General features: G+C 41.0%; 1 protein-coding gene across 4 annotated transcripts in view; it reads left to right on the forward strand.

Moving 5' to 3' along the window:
- The window catches only part of ARHGAP25 (Rho GTPase activating protein 25), an 81,860-nt gene extending 70,128 nt beyond the window's left edge, over positions 1–11,732 (forward strand). Inside the window, exons 10-11 of one of the 4 annotated variants that reach the window (XM_016137867.2) lie at positions 1,596–2,128; positions 9,966–11,729. In XM_016137867.2, coding sequence (XP_015993353.2) covers positions 1,596–2,128; positions 9,966–10,173 — 741 coding nt within the window. In that variant the 3' untranslated portion in view covers positions 10,174–11,729. Of the gene's footprint in view, positions 1–1,595; positions 2,129–9,965 lie in introns of all 4 variants that reach the window. The other 3 variants (XM_016137868.2, XM_016137869.2, XM_016137870.2) reach the window with 3 other exon arrangements.
- Positions 11,733–22,055: the final 10,323 nt, after the last annotated feature.

A 22,055-nucleotide genomic window follows, 5' to 3' on the forward strand; every position in this document is an offset into this window, starting at 1 on the left:
CTAATATTTTGCTAAGGATTTTTGCATCTATGTTCATCAGGAATATCAGCCTATCATTTTCTTTCTTTATAGTATCTTTGTCCGGTTCTGGAATCAAGGTAATGGTGGCCTCATAAAATGAGCTTGGGAGTTTTCCATATTCTTGAATTTTTTGGAATAATGTGAGAAGAATAGCTATTAATTCTTCTTTGAGTTTTCAGTAAAATTCACCTGTGAAGCCAAAGCCATCTGGTCCAGGACTTCTGTTTGTTGCGAGTTTTTTGATTACTGATTTGATTTCATTAGTAGTAAGCAGTTGGTTCAGATTTTCTATTTCTTCTTAATTTAGTTTTAGTAGTTGTTTTTCATTTTTCTTTAGTGTTCCTTTACGCAAATGTAAGCAGATATGAATGCAAACATTTACCTCCTTTTTTACATAAAATGTAACAATCTTTCACATACATACTCTCTCTACAAATACACACACACACACACACACACACACACACACACAATCTCCACTCTGTATCTTGAAATTTTAAACTTAACAGTATATCCTGGAGACCTTTTGAGGTCAATACATAGAAAGCTACCTTATATTGCCTCGTTTTTAGCAGATGGATAGTGTTAGATTCTGCACATGTACCATAATCTACTTAATTAGCCTCTATAAATAAAAGGTGGTTTTTACTTTTTTGTGTGCCAAACAAGGTTGCAGTGAATAATCTTGACCATGCTTCATTTTGTATACAGACAGATGTATTTCTGGGCTAAATTCCCAGAAGTGAGATTGCTAAGTCAGAAGGTAAATAAATTTGTAACATGAAATTTTTATTAAAATTATCAAATAAAGTTTTTGCCAGCCTTTATTTTCACCAGCAATGCATAAACTAACCTGTTTACTTACAGTTTCACCAGCAGAGGCATGCTGTCAAATTTTGATAAGTGTGAACTGATATTTCGGTAATTTTAATTTTTAGTTTATTCTATTCTAAGAGACTCCAAACATCTTTTATGTATAAGGGCCAGTTGCGTTTCTCTCTGTGAATTGTCTGATCTTTCTTCTTTGCCCATATTTATGTTAGTTATTGGTCTTTTGCTTTTCAATATTTAAGAGCCTTATATATTAAGGAAAGTAGCCTGCTGTCAGTAGCCAGTTTGTCATTACAAACATTTTTGCAATTTTGTCATTTCTCTGTCGATTTAGCCTGTGGTGATTTATTTGTTTTAAATTTGTTCTTTTTAGTTTTGGGGGTCATGGAAACCTATGTAGTTTGAATTTATCAAACTTTTCTTTCATGGCTTCTGGATTTTGAGTCACGGCTAAAAAGGCCTCCCCATTCTAGAGTTATAAAAGAATCGTAGTTTATAATTCTTTTACCACAAACAAACAATGCTTTTAGTCGGTGCTCTACCTCTAGAGTATGAGTTCCGTCAAGTGCAACGCCATTTAAAAAAATGCTGCATAGGTAATCAACTGATGTGATCGTCTTCTGATTAAGGGTTTCATAGGTCTGCAGTCAGGAGATACTTTCTTTCAATCTCTAATTTTTATCTTAGGAGCATGACATATGTTGGAAAAACCCATATAACATCTGTGGCCATTTTTTTTATAGACTAAAGACTCAGAAGCAACCAGCCCCACTGGACAACAGCCAAATGATGGGTGTCTGGGAGATGATAGCAATGCCCCCAGGGAAAAGCTAGGCGATTGGAAGCTGCAGTCACGAAAAAGGACTCAGACGCTCCCTAACCGGAAGTGCTTCTTGACAGCAGCTTTTCAAGGTGCCAACAGCAGCAAAGTGGAGATCTTTAAAAATGAGTTCTGGTCACCTTCTTCAGAGGTGAAGACAGCGGAAGGGCATAGGAGAACACTGTCTCAAGGTGTGCCAAACTTTTCCGACATCCAGAGGACTTCCACCTACGATAATGTCCCTACCTTGCCGGCATCCCCTGGAAATGAAGCAGATACAGTTTCTTTCCATGCCTGTGACTCAAAAAAAGATAGTCTTGCCAGCCCAAGCTCTGAAACTGTGCCTGGGACAAAGGACTCTGGAGAAGAAGAACTTGAATCTTTGCAAAGGATGGTTCAGGAGCTGCAAAAGGAAATAGAAACACAGAAGAAAATGTACGAAGAGCAGATTAAAAAGTAAGTCACATGCAACAGGGAGGAGAGCCACTTGCCTTTCATCTTTTAAAGCAGTAGGAATTGTTATCGTCTGCCAAAGACGTGCCATTATAAACCTTCAGTTTAGAGGATACAGTAATCTGTAGAAGTTGGACCTAATAAGGAAAAGGGTAAAGGGAGTGATGAGATGACTAAATTAGTGAAAATTCTAAGTTTTAAATTAAATTCGTGAAAAGTTAAGTATGTAACTTAAGTAGCTTAATCAACTTTTTCTAAATAGTGGTTCTTTAAGGATCAACATGCTTTAATGAATTAAGAGGAACTTGAAAATTTTTTTATGTGAATGTGATTCATCTATTTTGAAAATATTTATTAAGCACCTTCTGTGTGCCAGCCACCATCTCAGCTATTAGGGAATAACAATGAATGAAAGACAAAAGTCTCTGTGCTTATAGAGCTCTTCTTCTTGCAGGGATAGACAAACAATATAAATAAGTAATGAAAATACATTCTATGCTAGATGATGGAAAATGCCATAGAAAGAAATAAAGCAAGGCAGGAGGTTGGGGAGCTCAATATAGGGGTTCCAGTGTTAAATAGAGTGGTCAGGAAGGCCTCACTGAGAAGGTGGTATTGAAACAAAGGCCTAAAGTGGACGAAGGAATGAGTGTGGTCCACATATGGGGAAAGAATAGGCAAGCGGAGAGAACCAAAGATACAGAAGCCTGGGAAAAGAGCAGGTCTGGTATTTCATGCAAAGGAAGAACAGTGGTGGGCTGCAGCAGCAGCAGAGGGAAGGAACTAAGAGGAGAGAGGCCAGAGAAGTGCAAGAATCCAGAGCACATGGGCCTTGTTATCCACCTTAAAGACTGAGTGAGACAGAGATCCTGGAAAGCTTGACTTGACTGAAGCTTCACTGAATTACTAGCTTCCCACTGAGCTCAGGCTATAAGGGGCAAAGGAAAGCAGAAGGTCATTGAGGTGGCTATTAACACAATTTCATGTACATCCCTAAGGTGTATGGATACAATTTGTGTTCTTGGGTAGATAAACTATGTCCTTAAAATCTTTTTCACACTACTGATTTTCCATGAGAGAAAACTTCAATCCAGCTTAGCCCATCTTAACACTAATCATGACGGAGTGAAATGTGAACTAATGGGGTTTTCAAATTATAGGTTTTTTCAGTCCATTAAGACTCAGGTTCATCAATCAATAGGCCTTGGCTCACACCTTTGGAAACATTTTTGGTGGCAGGAAACTAGCCCCAGCCTGATCTGCAGGATTTCTTGAACAATCTCAAGGTCTCGCAGGCCTGAGGCAGGCAGTGGCTGGCCTTGGTGTCATCTGAGACTTTTGTTAGGGGCTATAGGCTCAGCAGTGAAACCAAATCTGAATCTGCATTAATCTGGTGAACATTACTTGCCCCATCCTGGAACTTCACCTCAGTCAACTCACATACTACCTGAGGCTCTTTCAGCTGTTGAGTCTTTTAGGCAGCTGGCAGACAGCCTCAGGGGGACTTGGGTTCCCTGAGCCTTCTGCTGAGTTGTCTCAGTCCCAGTACTAGTGGCAGCCAGCCTTGGTTCACAGCCTGGCCTTTCCCACATGCTTCAAGGTTCAGCACAAGAAGTGAACAACCACAGATAGCTTTGTAGTTCTTATCAGGTAGCCCTGGGGCGAGTGACAGGTAGCAACTTACCTTGGCTGCACGGGATCGCCTCCCAAGAGGCCCCAGTACCAACGCATCTGGAAGCTGGTGTCAGACCACAACAGAACACCACCTGATTAGCCCCACAAGTAGCACACCCAAAGGGTGGTCTCAACAGGCACCTGAGTCTGCTGGGGTGAATTCCATTTGTTGGGTCAGCCCCCACACAACAGCTCATATGCTGTGGGCATTGTCCATACTCATAGCCAGTCAGCCTGAGAGTCAGTCCCACTCACGGATGTGCCAACAGCAATCAAGCTTCAGCAACAGCTGGAGGGCAACACAACCTACACAGGGACACTCCTAGAGCACCTGGCTCAGGTGATCAGAGAGATCGCACCACTGGAACACACAGGGCACGTACTACTTAAGGACATTTAGCCAAGACCGAGAGACATAGCAGATCTATCTAATCCATAGAAATGAACACAGAGAGGGAGACACAATGAGAGAACAAAGAAACATGTCCCAAATAAAAGAACAGGAGAAAACTCCAGAAAAAGAACTAGATGAAATAGAGGCAAACAACCTACCAGATACAGAGTTCAAAACACTGGTTATCAGCTCAATGAACTTAGGGGAAGAATAGATGATCTCAGTGAGAACTTCAAAAAGAGACAGCAAAAAACGGACATAGAAACCATAAAAAAGAACCAGTTAGAAATGAAGAATACAATAACTGAAATGAAGACTACACTAGAAGGAATCAGCAATTGATTAGATGAAATGAATGATCCAATCAGAGATTTGGAAGACAAGGTAGCAAAAAACACCCAATCAGGACAGCAAGAACAAAAAAAGAATTTTAAAAAATGATATTTAAAGGACTTCTAGAATAGCACCAAGCGTACTAAGATCGCATCAAGGAGAAGAGAGAAAACAAGAAATTGAGAACCTATTTGAAGAAATAATGAATGAAAACTTCCCAAACCTGGCAAAGGAAGTAGACATACAAGTCCAGAAAGTACAGAGAGTCCCAAACAAGGTGAACCCAAAGAGGCCCACAGCAAGACACATCATAATTAAAATGGCAAAAGTTAAAGACAAACAGAGAATCCTAAAGGTGGCAAGAGAAAGCCAGTTAGTTACTCACAAGAGAGCTCCCATAAAACTGTCCTTTGATTTCTCAACAGAAACTTTGCAGGCCAAAAGATATTGGCATGAAATATTCAAAGTGATGAAAAGTAAAGACCTATAACCAAGACCACTCTACCCAACAAGGCTATCAGTTAAATAGAAGGTGAGGTAAAGAGTGTCCCAGACAGGATAACATTAAAGGAATTCATCACCACCAAGCCAGCATTACAAGAAATGTTAAAGGGACTTATTTAAGAAGAAGAACAGAAAGGGGAAAGAACATAAATATGAATAATAAAATGATAATAATTATGTACCTATCAATAATTACTTTAAATATAAATGGAGTAAATGCTCCAATCAAAAGACATAAGATTGTTGAATGGATAAGAAAACCATGCATATGCTGTCTACAGTAGACCCACTTCATATTGGAAGACACACACAGATTGAAAATAAAGGGATAGACAAAGGTATTTTATGCAAATGGAACAAAAACAAAGTTGGGTTAGCAATACTTATATCAGACAAAAAGCTTTAAAACAAAGGTTGTAATAAGAGACAAAGAAGGACATTACATAATGATAAAGGACTCAATCCACCAAGAGGACATAATCCTAGTAAACATTTATGCACCCAACATAGAAGTACCTAAATATACAAAGCAAATATTGACTGATATAAATGGAGAAATCAACAGTAATACAGTCATTGCAGGGGACTTTAACATCTCATTGACACCAATGGACCGATCTTCCAGACAGAAAATCAACAAGGAAATAGTGGCCTTAACTGACACACATGACCAGATGGATTTAATTGCTATTTTTAGAGCCTTTCACCCCAAAGCAGCGGAATATACATTCTTCTCAGCTGATTTCTCAACAGAAACTTTGCAAGCCAGTAGAGATTGGCATGGAATATTCAAAGTGGTGAAAAACAAAGACCGACAATCAAAGCTACTCTATCCACAAAGGCTAGCGATTAAAATTGAATGCAAGATGGACCACATATCAGGCCACAAAACAAGTCTCAATAAATTTAAGAAGATCGAAATCATATCAAGCATCTTCTCTCACCACAAGTATGAAACTAGAAATCAATTACAGGAAGAAAACTGAAAAATACGCAAATACATGGAGGCTAAATAACATACTATAAACATTGAATGGGTTAATAATGAGATTAAGGAGGAAATTAAAAGATAACCTTGAGACAAATGAAAATGAAAACACAACAAAAATCTATGGGACGCAGCGAAAGCAATCCTGAGAAAGAAATTCACAGCAATACAGGCCTACCTCAAGAAACAATCAAAATCTCAAATAAACAATCTAACTTACACTTTAAGGAACTAGAAAAAGAAGAGCAAACAAAGCCCAAAGTGGAAGAGGAAGAAAATTATAAAAATTATAGCAGGAATAAATAAATAGAGAACAACAACAACAAAAAAGGGCAGTGCAAATGATAAGAGAAGCCAAGAGCTAGTTCTTTGAAAGATAAACAAAGTTGTTAAACCTTTAACCAGACTCATCAAGAAGAAAAAAGAGAGAGGACCCAAATAAATAAAATCAGAAATGAAAGAGGAGAAGTGACTCCACAGAAATACAGGATTATAAGAAAATACTACAGGCAATTATATGCCAACAAAATGGATAATCTAGAAGAAATAGATAAATTCCTCGAACAATAATCTTCAAGACTGAGTTATGAAGAAACAGAAAATCTGAAACGACTGTTTACTACTAATGAAATCAAATCAGTAATCAAAAAATTCACAACAAATAAAAGTCCTGGACCAGATGGCTTCACAGGTGAATTTTACTGAAAACTAAAAGAAGAATTAACACCTATTCTTCTCAAACTATTCCAAAAAATTCAAGAGGAAAGAAATCTCTCAAGGGTATTTTACAAGGCCACCATTACCCTGATTCCAACACCAGACAAAGATACTACAAAGAAAGAAAATTATAAGCTGATACCTCTAATGAACATAGATGCAAAAATCCTCAACAAAATATTAGCAAACCAAATTCAGAAATACATTTAAAAAATCGTATGCCATCATCAAGTTGGATTTATTCCTGGGATGCAAGGTTGATTCAATATCTGTGAATCGGTTAATGTGATATGCCGCATTAACAATTGAGAGATAAAATTCATATAATCATATCAATAAATGTTGAAAAAGCTTTTGACAAAATCCAGCATCCATTTATGATAAAAAATTAACAAAGTGGGGATGGAGAGAACTTCTGTTCCCCAACATAATAAAGGCTATGTATCATACCTAATGAGGAAAAGCAAAAAGCATTTTCCTTACGATCAGGAACAAGACAAGGATGACCACTTGTACCACTTTCATTCAATACAGTATTGGAAGTCTGAGTCACAGTCATCAGAAAGGAAAAAAAAAAATAAAAGTCATCTAAATTGGAAAGGAAGAAGTATAACTGTCATTATTTATAGTAGACATGATACTATATAGAGAGAACCCTAAAGGTTCACAAAAGGGACTATTAGAATCAGTAAAGGAATTCAGTAAAGTAGCAGGATACAAAATTAATATTCAGAAATCGGTTGCATTTTATACATTGATAATGAGCTATCAGAAAAAGAAATAAGAAAACACTCTCATTTACGAATGCTTTAAAAAATGCCTACGAATAAATTTAACCAAGAAAGTAAAACACCTGTACTCAAAAATTTATAAGACAGTTAAGCAAGAAATTGAAGAAAATACAAATAAATTGAAGCATATTTCGTGCTCATGAATAGGAAGGATTAACATTGTTAAAATGTCCACACTATCCAAAGCAATTATAGATTCAGTGCAATCTCAATCAAAATACCATTGGTATTTTTCACAGAACTGGAACAAATAATCCTAAAATTTATATGGAACCAAAAGAGACCTGAAATAGCCACAGCAATCTTGAGAAGAAAGAACAAAGTTGGAGGTATCACAATGTCTGATGTCAAATGATACTACAAGACTGTAATAATAATAATAATAATAATAATAATAATAATAATAAAAATAAATAAACCGTGATACTGGCATATAAACACACATAGGTCAAAGAAAAAGAATAGAGAGCCCAGAATAAACCCCACACCTATCTGGTCAATCAATCTATGACAAAAGGCAAGAATACACAATGGGATAAAGAAAACCTATTCAATAAATGGTATAAAAAGGTGAGGGGATTAAGAAGTACAAATTGGTAGTTACAAAATAGTCACGGGGTTGCAAAGTACAGCAGAGGGAATATAGTCAATAATATTATAATAACTATGTATAGTACCAGGTTGATACTAATCAAGGGAATCACTTTATAAATTATATAAATGTCTAACCACTATGCTCTACACCTGGAACTAATATAAAATAATACTGAATGTCGACCCTAATTGAAATATAAAAATTTAATGAAAAAGCAGCCACTGACAAAAAAAAAAATATATATGGGTTCATGAAAGGAAGACTTTTGTTTGCCTTCATTCTTTGTTTAATACAGTGAACTGTCCTTGTAGAAGCAGAATGTAGCTCCTAAAATTAATCATTTGTAGAACTACAAGTCTTGTTTGACATCTTGGCAGTGACCAAAGCAGCCCCAGAGAAGACTCCCACTATATTCTAACATGAGTGTCATTGACATAGCAGGCAAAGAACTAGCTGCCATAGAGGCAGCCACTCCTCCTGAATGGAATAAAGTCTTCTGGACCCACTATCAGATGGCCTCCCATCCTTGGCAGAGGGAGGAGAATTAGCAATTCTCAGTGTATAAGCTTCATGCTTCAAATATACCTCCTCATGTAATCTTGACAGCAGTCCTGTGAAATAGATAATATCCCCATTTTATAGAAGAAATGGGGTCTCAGGAAGAATAAAAAGATTCCTAAAGGTCACACAGCTAATCATTAGTGGGGCTGGGATCTTAACCCAGGTCAGGCAGTTCCTGGGCTCACTCAGATCTTACCTCTTCACTAGAACAAGGGGTCAATATAAGACAGTGTCTCATTTGAGATGTCCCCCAAAGCTCAGAGAAGAAAACTAGATTTGTAATGGGAAGACTAGAAGGAATAAGACTAATTTAGTTTTAAAAAGAGATAGGCAGGGGTAGATAAGACTCTGAAGAGGGACCATGACATGCAGAATGGGCCAAAGTGCTTGAAAACAGAAGCCAAGCATGGGCTCAAATGAGAACTCAAGTCTCTATATAAAATGGTCAGGTCACTGAAGAAACAGGGATGCAGTACCTCACAGAATGAAATTATGAAGCAAATTTTTCAATCACACAATGTCCCCACAGGCCCAAAATTCTCTCTCTTGGCTTAAAAAAAAAAAAAAAAAGGTATATATACATACTCTTTTTCCTAAGAGTAAATTCAGCCCAACTTGGTAGATAGAGGGTCTCTTGGGACTAAAATAGGATTTGAGCCAGTAACATTGAAAATTCTCTGAATTCAGGAATCCAACAGATTCTTCACCTAGAGCAAGATTCAGAAGTAAGGGTAGGATTGCCAGGACTGCTTCTCCCGAAGGGAAGTTCCCTGTACTTCTCCAAAGTTTGACTCTCTTAGTAAGAGACAGCACTGGTCCATACACACCTCTGAAACAGGATAAGAAGGCTCTCACGTGTACACATGTGTTTGGAATCTAGAATATGGCTTTAGTAGTCAATCAACATTTCTATTGATCAGGACAGATGTAAGGCACTGTGGGGTTAAAAATATACATATATAAGAGATGGTCCAAGTGGTCCTTCTTCCAAAGACTTCCTTATCTGGTGGAAGATAAAAAACATAAAATGACATAAAAACAACAATATAAGAGATGTCACAAGATGGTGTTAAATGACAAAATAGGGCCTTAGACATGCTCTGGGAACTCAGGTTTCATGGGAAGTATTCACGTGGAAGTTGGGACATAAATAAGAGGTACAGGTTGGGTGTGGGTCTTCTGATGTGGAAAGGGAAATAGACAGAGGAGTTTGTGAGGGAGGATGAAGAGGGAGTCTAGAAGTAATGCCCAGTTCTTTAATTCTTTTCTTTCCTCCCTCATAGCCTTGAGAAGGAAAATTACGATGTCTGGGCTAAGGTGGTGAGGCTCAATGAAGAACTGGAGAAGGAGAAGAAGAACTCTGCCGCCTTGGAAATCAGCCTCCGAAATGTGGAGCGCTCCCGGGAGGATGTTGAGAGGAGGAACAAGGCCTTGGAGGAAGAAGTCAAGGAATTTGTCAAATCAATGAAGGAGCCCAAGACTGATGCCTGAGGGTCCCAAGAGTACTGCAGAAGCAGGCCACAAATGCCCAACACTTCTCCCTTTGTCCTCGCTGCCTGATGACTGGGAAGCAAAGTCATTCCCTAAGAGGAGAGGACATTTTGTGGGAAAACATCATATTTTCCAGTAAATAAATCAGTAGGATTTGTGGGAAGATAAAGGTGAGCGGGGACATATGTGGACATCTATGACTGCTTGTGGCTTTATTCAGAATTGCATTATTCCACTGTGGTCTCAGACTGAGTGAAATGGAACCTCCCATGGCTGGATGGCTCTGTCCAATGGAGCCATTTGAGGCAGGCCACATCCCAGGAGCCAGGCAACAGACTGTCCCCAACAGAGACTGGACTGAGGCTTAGTTCTTGCTGTGTGTGTGGAACAACCCACCTAATCAAATGATCTCAGGGCATCTCTGAGACATGGGCTGAAAATGATCTTCAGCTTTTGACTGCTTACCATGGTGTGCTGTTTTGAGGGGCCACACCTGCTGAAGCCAGAGGCCCATTCTACTACTCCTGCGATGATTCACACTCTTCGGGGAATGGACATTCAAAAATATTATTTGAGTAAGAGAAAACAAGCAATAAACTGTATTTATGAAAACAAAATCAATGAGAAAATCATATGCAAATAAAGCAAAAACAAACTAACAAACAAACAAAAAAACCAGAGCTGCTTTTGATCCATACAGTGCCTTTGTGACAGTTGATAAAAGGCTCTCCTTGGAGCCAGTGCACCCCTCTCCACGCACATGGCTTGGTTATTAGGGCACAAAGTAGATTCCAGTCCCTCCTTATTTTTCAGTGACCACAACTGTATAGGGTGGACCCGCTATAATGTGACTTCCTTTGAGGCTGGTTGGGGGTTAGATAGTAACAGTCGTGATAATGATATTTTTTTCATTTCACTCAAATGCAAGTAATTTCACCCTTTAAAGGGACACGAGGCGCTAGAGAACAGCTGGGAGAGGGGCTTTCCCAGCAGGCAGCTGACTTTTCTTCCTCTCTTAAGCCAGCCTGGCAGAGGCCCCTGGCAAGGCCCAGGCCTTGCTGGGCAGAAAGGTGGAGTCTTTAATGGTTTGCTGGTTAGGTGGTCTCCAAGCTCTTTTGACTGTGTGCCCAATCGGTAGAAAATATTTGAGCATACACCCCCTAATATAGGCATATTTATTTATTGATAAACTTTATACATGTACAACTACTGTATTGATATGTCATGTATATGAGAAAACATACACAGAAAAGAAATAAGATGATGAGATAAAAACAAATACAAATAAATGTTCTCAACTGCGTTTTCGGCTCTAGAGACCACTGGACCGATTTCCCAGCAGGTATTACCTGTACTAGTTTTACATAAGTCTTCCCATTGCTCCCATAAATTTACTTGAACTCTTGAAGCCACGTGGCTTAATTAGTGGTTCGAAATCTATAGTTACCACGAGGCGAGTTCAGCCTTCCCTAGCATATGTGTCCTCCATTATTCCTTTTTCTCCCTCTGTTTTCCTTTTCTCTTACTCTGCTTTCTTCACTCTGGTTATCACTTCCCCATCCCCCCCCAACCCCCGGCCCCGCCTGTGGCCGTGATGTATTGTTACTCACAGAGTGAAAGGTACAGACTGCGGGGGTGGTGGGGTCAGTGTTTCTCAGTCTTGCTACTCAGGCCTTGCTCCGCCCACTCCCCAGCTCCTTGGGAACCAGACAGGCAGAGTGAGGACGACATCTAGAGCGTTCTCTTACAGGTCTGCTTGCAGAAGATTGAGGGGCAGGGGAACTGATTTGGAACATAATTAAGTAAAGCAACACAATATATTTGATCTCCTTGGGTTCACTTTTTTAATTACAGAGAAATAAACTAGAAAATACTGAACACGTAATTTATGCTGATGAGCGTCTGCGGTATCGCCAGGCATATGTTCCCTCCTGTGTTCTCCCCTGGGTTCCTCACTGATTCTTTGGGTGCTAAAGCAACTTGAGCAAGGAAATAGCTGGCACCACAATTCCAAAGGGAACATGTGTTCGAAGGTGCAAAAGAAGGCCCTGAAGTCTGTGTCTGGAGGTCCATGTTGCAGGCTCCTGCTGCGTCTGGGAGTTGGAACGCAAGCTGAGTGGAAAGGCCACGTTTGGATCCCAGCTCCCTCCGGGTCTCGCAATGCCGCTCGCTGGTCCTCTTCCTTCCACAAGTCCTACATGAAAATAGAGCCACTGTTCCAGCTTCAGAAGCGGGAGTGTCAACTCCTCTTCATGATCGAAAGGGAACCTTAAATTGCCACTACTTGCTCCTGCGTCACCTTCCATAAATGGACAACACAAGAAAGAGTTTTTCCAGAACTCTAGTCCTTTTTGAGTCTGAGGAAGGTCTAGGAAAGATCTGGGGTCTGGTGCCACTATCCCCCATGCCGCAAAAGGCTACACGTGAGATGCATGACAAGAGAGCTCCAGGCTTCATCGGGACCAAGGTGCTGGTTTCTGAAAGAGAGAACCAGGAGACTGACCCATGTCATCCGGGCTCTGTTGGACTCTGGTTCTCCCATCCTTACTTTTAAAGCCCTTCCATTTAGTAGGATGACCTACTAAATCTGCCTTTTTCCAGCCACCCACTCCTATTACCCCCTCTTGTACCTGCACAGATACTAAGAATCTAAAAGAGTCTGCAATATGCATTTTAAAACCATTTACCCTTTTCCTGCTAAAATTATTCATTTTTCTCAGAGTCTCAAGTGTGGCACATATCAGAACACTTTTGAGTTCGAGGCAGATCTGATGATCTTCCTAGGTATGTGCATCAGGGAGGATACTGTCTCAGGGTGTCGGTCCACTCAGCCTGCTATAGCAGAATACCACAGACAGTTCTGGTGGCTAGAAATCTAAGGTCAGGGCCAGGTGAAGGCCTTCTGGGTTGAGTTGCAGATTTCTTGTATCTACACATGGTGGAAGGGGCTAGGGAACTCTGTGGGAGCTCTTTTATAAGTCTCTAATCACATTCACGAAGACTCCAACTTTATGATTTCTGCACCTCCCAAAGATCCCCCACCTTCTAATACTGTCATCATATTTGGGGGTTAGGAATTCTACATATTAACTTGGGGGTGAGGCACAAACATTCACACCCTAGCAATTGCCTGCCAACAGATTTTGGTTAGTCTGTGGCCTGGAGAGATGGAGTGTGACATCCCTAGTACAGAGCCTGCAGCAATGGATGTGAGTAATAAATGTCTCTTGTTGTTTTGAACAATTCTTCAAGCCCTGCTCAGAGGCCCACCCCTCAGAAAAGCTTGAAGCAGGAGACCCTGAGGCAGCCCAAGGCTGCTAAGCAGGAGGACAACGAGCACCAGGGCACAGCAGCTGCTGGCTACGCTCCCCAGGCTCAAGACAGGAGGATGTGAGTGCACTGACGTCATGTAAACTTCCACATTCCACCACTTCCTCTGCAGATACCATCAGTGGTCAGGCCAAGTGCTTGCTGGGGAGCAGAGCGATCACAGAGGCTGCCCCTGCAATTCAAATGAGCTCCTTTTACAAGAATCTCATGAAAGCTTTAATCCTGCCAGAGAAGGCTGGGTGAGAAAAGCCCAAGGCTGGAGATCCAGCTGCTGCTCATTCAGGGGGCCCAGGCTGACATTTGGCCAGTAGCGGAGAGAGCTGCTAAGTGACTTCAGATGAGGAATGTGCAGAGAGTACCAACACAACTGTGCGATGTCAACATCTCTTTCCTCCCGTGCTTGAAAACTATCTTATGATGATAGAATAGCAGCACTAGAAGACGCCTTAAGCTTACCTAATGTAATCACTTAATGGCTAGGGAAACTAAGGTCCAAAGACATAAACTGAATTGCCAATACTCACACAGCAGTGAGGATTACAATTTGGTGATTTCTGAGGGCTCCTCTAACCCACGATTCTGCAGTTCTTGTGATTCTTGGCTTCTATCTAACAGTTCTTTCCCCCAGATCAAGATGTGAAACCCATCGAACGTCAGTTGCAGAGGGTTCCCAGAGCTGGGCTCATCTCTTGGTCACAACTAAGAACTAGCTAATATGATGCTATTCCTCATCTACTTTGTATCATAGATGCTGTTCTAAGATAGTGGTTCTCAGCCTTGGCTGCACAATAGAATCACTTTAAGAAGCTTTTTGAAAAATTCTGAAGCTCAGATCCTACCCTGTATCAATTGAATCAGAATCTTGGAGGGTGTTACCTAAGAACTTTTTTTCTTGAAACTTCGCTATTTATTTTAATATGCATCAAGGATTCTATGTGAATGGATGGTGGTGGTGGGAGGAAATAGAGTTACACATTCCCCATCCTTACCTTATCTTAAGATGTGCCATAAGTTACATGCAGGCTCTGCCCTGTGGAACTGTACAGCTTAAAAAGCCTATTCTGGCTGAAGGCTTGAAGCTTTTAGTATAGGGCACTGGAATGTCTTCATCCTGTTTCACAAGGTCTGATGGTTTCCAAAACACTCCTGCTAGATACTTGCTTTGGAAACAGGCCCATCTAATGTTCCATTTACCCATACTTGCCTTCCTTCTTGCTTTTTATCATCACCGACTTTTGGTTAGGATACAAAGTTCTATTTCCCTTAAAAGTCACTCCTTCCTGGCTGCAAAAGAGGGCAGTGATTTTCCTGTCAGCTGGCCTTGGACTGGACACCAGACACATTCTGTGGGAACTTGAACTTGATCCCCAGGAGACAGGTGATCTAGATTAGATACTGTGTATATATTAGGGCTGGATGTTACCTTCAATGAAAAATCAACCGCAATCAGAAAAAGCCAATACCATGCTCTGTAATATTGAGTTTACTCACCTATTTGAAATGTTGATTATTAATCAAAACTAATGCTGTCAGAATTTAGCTATCACCTTCTAATTTCTCATGTAAGATTTAATAGAATGAACCCAATTGCATGTGCATCATAAGTTTGACTTGATATTCATACTAATTATTTATATTTAGTCTTTGACAGTCATTTTTGTATGTCTTCCTTGATCCTCTGAGAGTATCAGAATCCATCCCCAAAAGAATTCGAGGGTTACTAGAAAAATGAAATGATGGAAATCATATGGCACCCAGTATCTGCCATTCTAATCTTGAAATAGTTGTTCTCTATGAAGTGGTAACCTGGGTAGTTATGTTGCCAATGATATCTTCACTTAGTACAAGTAAATTGTACTCAAGATAAAGCAAAAGATTACAGCACTGATTCTTCCTCCTGCAGTTGAGTGTTTTAGAAGGGCTACATTTGACTGGGGACGTTTTTTAAAAAAATGTATTTCCTAAGTACTCTATTCCCTAAGCATGGTATCCTCTGGTTTATCTGTAATATCTCAGTTAAGTCTCACAACAAACGACGAGGTGGTTTCGAGTATCATCTCCATTTTATAGAAGAGACAACTGAGTCTTCAAAGGTTAAGTAATTTGCTCAGGCTCACAGTTAGTATCTTATTTTTAAGAGATGATTTTTTTTTCATTTGAACACTTGAAATTAGCATGTTCAATGTGTTTTTGTTTTAATACCATGAAGCAATTAACTCAATTCTGACACTATCTACTCAGAGATAGTGCCAGACCCCACAGGTTAAGAGTTCTGTCCTACAAAACTTTTCCTCCTCCAACACTTCAGATGCCAATTCAAGTCTAGGTTGCCTATCACCTGTGCTTCTGACTGACCAGCTATAAATTAGAGATTCCCATGATTCCTGATTTGGGTTTGATTAATTTACTAGAGTGGCTCACAGAATGCAGAGAATGGTTTACTTACTAGGTTATCAGTTTTTTAAAAAGGGTACGTACAACTCAGGAACGACCAGATGGAAGAGATGCATAGGGCAAGACATGGGGAAAGGTACGTGGGGTTTCCTTGCTCTCCCCACATTTCCACATGGTCACCAACCTCCTGAATCCCAACCTCTTGAGTTTTTATGAAGACTTCATTACATAGGTATGATCGATTAAGTCATTGGCCATTGGTTATTGAACTCGATCTCCAGCCCCTCTTTCCTCCTCAGTAGATGATAAGGCCAATGGTAGGGACCACCAAATTTGCCCTAGTGATTTCTATCTATCTTCTTTTGCTGGTATTCCCATTTAAACTGTTATTTTTATTTTTCATCTGGTTGTATACTTTAATTCATATATTTAAAAGCATGTGTGAAATTAAAAGTAATCATTTTCATAGTAATAATCGCTAACATATATTAGGCACTGAGTATTGCATGACAGACTGTTCTAAGTGGTTTGTTTGTATTAACTAAGTTAATGCCAACAAAATCCCAGAATTAAATAGCAGTATCCCTGTTTTATAGCAAAATAACACGCTTCTACTTTTGTCCCTGCCTTTCACCGTGACTCTGCAAACTGTCTCACATCCAGAGAATAACTTTTTTCTGACAGCTTCTGGGGTTGGAGACGGAGTTGGGGGCACCTTAGGGCAATGCTAACACTTTATACAATCTCCAGTAATTGGGTGAATCGCTCATTTGGCTTTTGGCAAATTAGTCTGCTTTCACATGTTAATAGCCAAGCTTGACCAACTGGAAACAGATTTACTGGAAACTGTAGTGAAGTGAGAAGAGAGCAACAGCATAAGTGAAGTTTGCACCTGACAGGAAAAGAGAATTACACACACACACAAAGGGTGCAGGGCAAGGCCGGGGCCTCTTTCTGGATCACTGAACTGAAGATCATAGCGGGGGGGGGGGGGGGGGGGTGGGGGGGTGAGGGGTGGGGAGGTGGAGCAATGCTTAGAAACCACGCAGAGGATGAGAAAGCAGAGGGAGCTCACCATTTGGAACTCTTGTAGGCCAGTGGCTCCCACCTTCAGGCAGTCATGTGCAGCTGTGCACGGAAGGGGTGAGCGCAGCTTCAATCTGGCCCACACTCTGCCCTCCAAACCTTGCGCCCTGACGGCCCAGCCAGGCACAGGGGCCTTTTCCTCCACACAGAGACACAGCTTGCTAAGCCCAGCGCCTGCATGAGGCCACAGGCGGCACAGCTTTCAGCTCACACCAAGGAGCCATATAGGCTGCCAGACAATCCACCAACAGATAGTCTCCATAGGAGCAGAAATGGCAGCAGAGCGCGTGAGGAATGAGGAAGTTCCGGCATGCCGACCTTGTTACTTGTAGAGACAGAGGAGGAGTAAAAGGAGTCTTAGATCTCAAGAAATTTTCTAAGTCCATCTTAATATAGCTCTTTATTAGTAAGTAAAGCTATTGCGTTGTTATTAACTATCATTATTACTTATGGCAGATGAGAAACTCTTTTTGTAGATAACGAAGTCAATATCAAAAAGTTTGTTATGGAGAGAACCAGCAGGCTGCACATTTAGAAGCACGGACTTCCCATCCTAAAATTACCTCCTTTCTGTAGTCTAGGTGGTGGGTGGTCCTGGTCAAGTTAAACAGGGGTATTTACCTTGGGGGAATTGTTCCAAGTTTGTAATTATTTAATCTATTTCCAGGCATACTGTACATCTAATTGTGCCACTGGGAGACTGCCTCATAAACCTTTCCCTACCAACAGTACAAGCTTGACTACCTTCAGGTCGAGTGCCCCTTCTGTAGTATGTGCCTCCACCCCCCGTCCCACCCCTCAGGCATGTACACACCCTTGGGCCCTGTGTTACCCCAGGAGCTGCCATGTCAGTTCACCTCAGCCCAGCTTGGCTATCTTCCTTTGGGGCCCAGGACAGTTGCCAAATCATCGCTACTTCAGGAACCTGCACTCAGCTGTGTTAAGGATGTCTCCTCTTACACACAGTCATGCAATTCACTTGATTGGCAGTGCAGGTGTTTCTGTTTCTCATGTGACCCTGTGAGACATCACTTTCCTCACCTGTAAACTGGGGTAATACTGAGACCTATACTATCACACAAGAAGGCTGTTAGGACCAGATAGGATGATACTGATGAAGGGCATATAAATGTGAGCTATTAGCCTGAGGATTAGTGTTTTGCACTTCAAAGCCCTCAGAATAAAGAGTTCTCCTTAAAACTGGCTCTGTGCCCCATTTCCCTGTAGACACTCTGGCTCTCATAGTGAGGTCTGCCACAATGCAATACAATAATCCCCCTTATCTGTGGGGGATACATTCCAACACGCCCAGTGGATGTTTGAAACCTTGGATAGTACCAAACCTTATATATATTATGTTTTTCTTATACATACATACCTATGATCAGATTAACAGTAAGAGTTAATTAACAACAATAGTTAATAATAAAATAGAAGAACTATACCAATATACTATAAAAAAGTGAATGTGGTCTCTCTCTGTCACAGAGTATTTAACTGTACTGTACTCACCCTTCTTGTGATTATGTGGGATGATAAAATGCCTATATGATGACATGAAGTGAATTAAATGATATAGACATTATGACACAGCATCAGGCTAATATTGACCTGTCAGAAGGAGGATCATCTGCTTCAGTGACCCTGGGTCATTAAGCCATGACAATGTTGATGGCTGAATGTGAGGAGCATATGATGTTGATGGTTGGGGAAAATTTAACATTTTCAGATTGCTGTTGCACACTGGTAACTGAAATTGTGGACAGCAAAAGCACAGATTGGGGTGGGGGAACTACTGTACTCTCCCTGTAATACAGAGTTTGCTCCCAACTCGTTTGAATACATGGACTGGAGGACAAGTGTCCTTGCTCAAATTAAGGGTATCTGGGCCTCCTGAGACAGCTTGAGAAAAATGGGCTGTTATTGCACATAAAGTCATGATGGGAAGTTTCAAGTTTTTGACCCAGTGTGCACACAAGAAGCTTCCAGTACAGGATGTGCTGACAGCTCATGGAGACCCCAGGGACCTGGCTCCTCTGTTTTGTCTTCCAGAAACCACGTTCACATCAGAGCACTTGGTGTGGAGGAAATGCCTGGAGGAGATGCAGGAGCCAGACTCATGTCTTCCGCCAGAAGCCTCATGCACTAGGACAGAGGGGTGAAGTGATCCTAATGTACTCATGCTTCCACACCACTTAGAAAGCAATCTTCCTGTAAAACAAACAAACAAAAAAAGTTTCCCTCCCCCCACAATGTTCTTTAATAACTTTTTGAAACCTGGTGTTTCAAAACAGTCCAAGGTAGTGAACAATTAATAACATTTACCATTTATGTGGATTACAGAGTGAGAATTACCTGAATTTGAATCCTAGCTCTACGTTAGTGAATAATATCATTTTGAATTCTGCATCACCATTAAAATTACCAGAAAAAGTCTCACTCTTGGCGAAACAGTTTTCCAGGGCTGCCATTAACAACAGAACTGTATTGTCTCACAGTTCTGGAGACTAGAAGTCCAAGATTGAAGATGTTGACAGGACTGATTTTTTCTGAGCCCTCTCTCCTTGGCTGGTGGGTGGCCGCCTTCTCCCTGTGTCCACACACAGTCCTTCTTCTGTGTGCATCTGTGTTCTAATCTCTTCTTACAATGACACCAGTTATACTGAATTAGAGCCCATCCTAATGACCTCATTCTACCTTAATTACCCTCTTAATAGGACCCTTAAAGGGCTTATCTCCAAATATAGTCACATACTGAGGTACTGGGGGTCAAGGGTTCTACATAAGAATTTTGGACGGGGATACAGTTCAGCCCATGAGACTCGGTAACCTTTACAGTACTTAGATCTCTAATAAAGTGGGATCCCATCTTTCAGAATTTCTTCTGCACGTCAATAAAAATTTTAATATCTTCATAACTAGAAACCACGAGTGATCGTTTCATTTTGTTTAAAATTTCCTATCACAGAAGATGAATAAGATCAGAGCTCTAAATTTTTTTCTGACCCGTGGATGCCATGAAAAGAACACTGGATAGGACGGTAAAGGGGTAAGAAAACCGGGCTTTTACTTGTAATATACAACAATTTTAATTAGGTTATTTATTAAACTCTTAATAATAATATTTTTATTAGTTAAGTCTGATGAAAAAGTAATTTACTTGACTCAAGAACCCTGAATGCCCGAACCAAGACTCACCCAGCTATTACTGTGGTGGATTTGTGGGGATTTGCCAGACAATCGCATGTTCTTTATTACTATACAGATTTTGCCCCAAACGACAGTGACCTGGGCTGCCTTTATGGTGGCACACGAGCCTTTTGTACCTGGGCTGGATATGGATCCACAGCCCATGTTCCCAGATTGCCGAGCAACCTCCTCCAGCCTTTCATGCTGCCTCCTTCGCCAACCTCACCATTCTGCCACTGAGAAAAGCAGACAAGAAAGAAGCATCATCAAGAAAAGGAGGGGAGGGAAGTACTTTTCTTAATCCCTATGGAGAGCTTTTCTAAGCCACTCATTCCAGACTTCCCTGAAGCCCTACCTGTCTCCCAGCTGGTAGAAGGCAGGGATAACCTAATATGTGTGTGTGTGTGTGTGTGTGTGTGTGTGTGTGTGTGTGTAAAATTCAAATCTCTCGATTCTGAACAGTCATAAAAAGAAAGAAATGGGATGTGGGAGTTGGGGAGGTGGTGGTAGGTATGAGGTGAATTTACACTTCTCTCCTAGTAGTTGAGGCTTTGGGGGTCGACAATGAAGAAACATTCATAAAGGCCTGGAGGCGTCTTTATTCCCTGTGGGTCCATAGAAAACTGCCAGTGTTTGGAGAAATGTCCCCATAAAGGTGAAGAGGGCATTTTCAAATGCTTCTTGTAGACCATAGGCCTAGCTAGCTGTTAAATCCAACGTGTGTAAGTGAAGAAACAAATGGAAAGTAGAGAAATAGTGGTAGTCCACTCCTGCCACTAGTGGGAGCTCTAGGTTCACGCCTCTCCATCCACCGTGGGAGGATAGGCTAGAACATAGGGTGAGGGTATTTTTGTGGGACCTTGTCCTAAGGGATGAGAGGCTAAGGTCAAAACTCTCCCTTGCAATGTTATCTTCTCATGGTTTTATTACTCCAAACAGCTAGTTTGACAAGAGAGGCTTGCCACACCTATTCAGTTTCTTACACATTATGAGTTTAAAAAATATAGTACCTAGAGATGAGGGTGAGGGCCCAGGGCTCAGAAGCCCATGAGATCAGACAGCCTGCTCCAGGTTGTAAGCTGCAGCTTGCCTGGGATCTGAACAAAAGACATCCATCCTAAAAGCTCCACATGTTCACCGTGGCCCAACCTCTAGAATTTATAACAAAAGCCTTATTGAAGTAAGTGATCTTTCTTGGAGAGTCCCCTCTAAACGTGGCTGAGAACCAAGGGTAACAAGATGATACTGAGGTAGGTGTGGGCATCTTTGACCTCATCCAGATGCATCTCATAAGCCTAACTTTACTCTTTTTAATTCTCCAGTTTAGGACATACCAGTTTTGTTCTTTATCCAGGTCATTGTTTTAGAAAGGATGGTGCTGAGTGGATTGGAAGGTTAGTGGCTATCAAAGGAAACACCTGCTGAGGACCAAATGCGGATAAGTTCTTCCCTCAGGCCTGAGAACAAGGTCCCGCTGGCAACATGCTGGTTTTACCTCACTGCATTTACCATCGTTCATAATAACGTACTTTTTGCAAGATAATTTGATTAACATTGGTCTTATCTACTAACCTGTAAGACTCATGGAGCACAGACTGCATTCATCTGGTTCATGCATTAGACCCAGTGTGTAGCAGAGTTTCTGGCACACAGTAATTGACCACTCAGGTGGCTCCCAAACTGTGCACTAAGGTGCCCTGCCCCATGATCTACAGAAAGCTTGCAAAGGCACCAAGATATTTTACGTTTTCGAAGGAAACACTGCGATCCTCAACATCTATAGACCAGAGACAATTACCAGCTTGAAGTAGTTCACAGCTTAAACATTTTATCACCTGCATTCCTTTCAATGACATCAAATTTACCAAAGCTGGGTTTTTAGT

The sequence above is a fragment of the Rousettus aegyptiacus genome, unplaced genomic scaffold (genome assembly GCF_014176215.1).
Source record: "Rousettus aegyptiacus isolate mRouAeg1 unplaced genomic scaffold, mRouAeg1.p scaffold_m13_p_7, whole genome shotgun sequence".
NCBI classification, from domain to species: domain Eukaryota; kingdom Metazoa; phylum Chordata; class Mammalia; order Chiroptera; family Pteropodidae; genus Rousettus; species Rousettus aegyptiacus.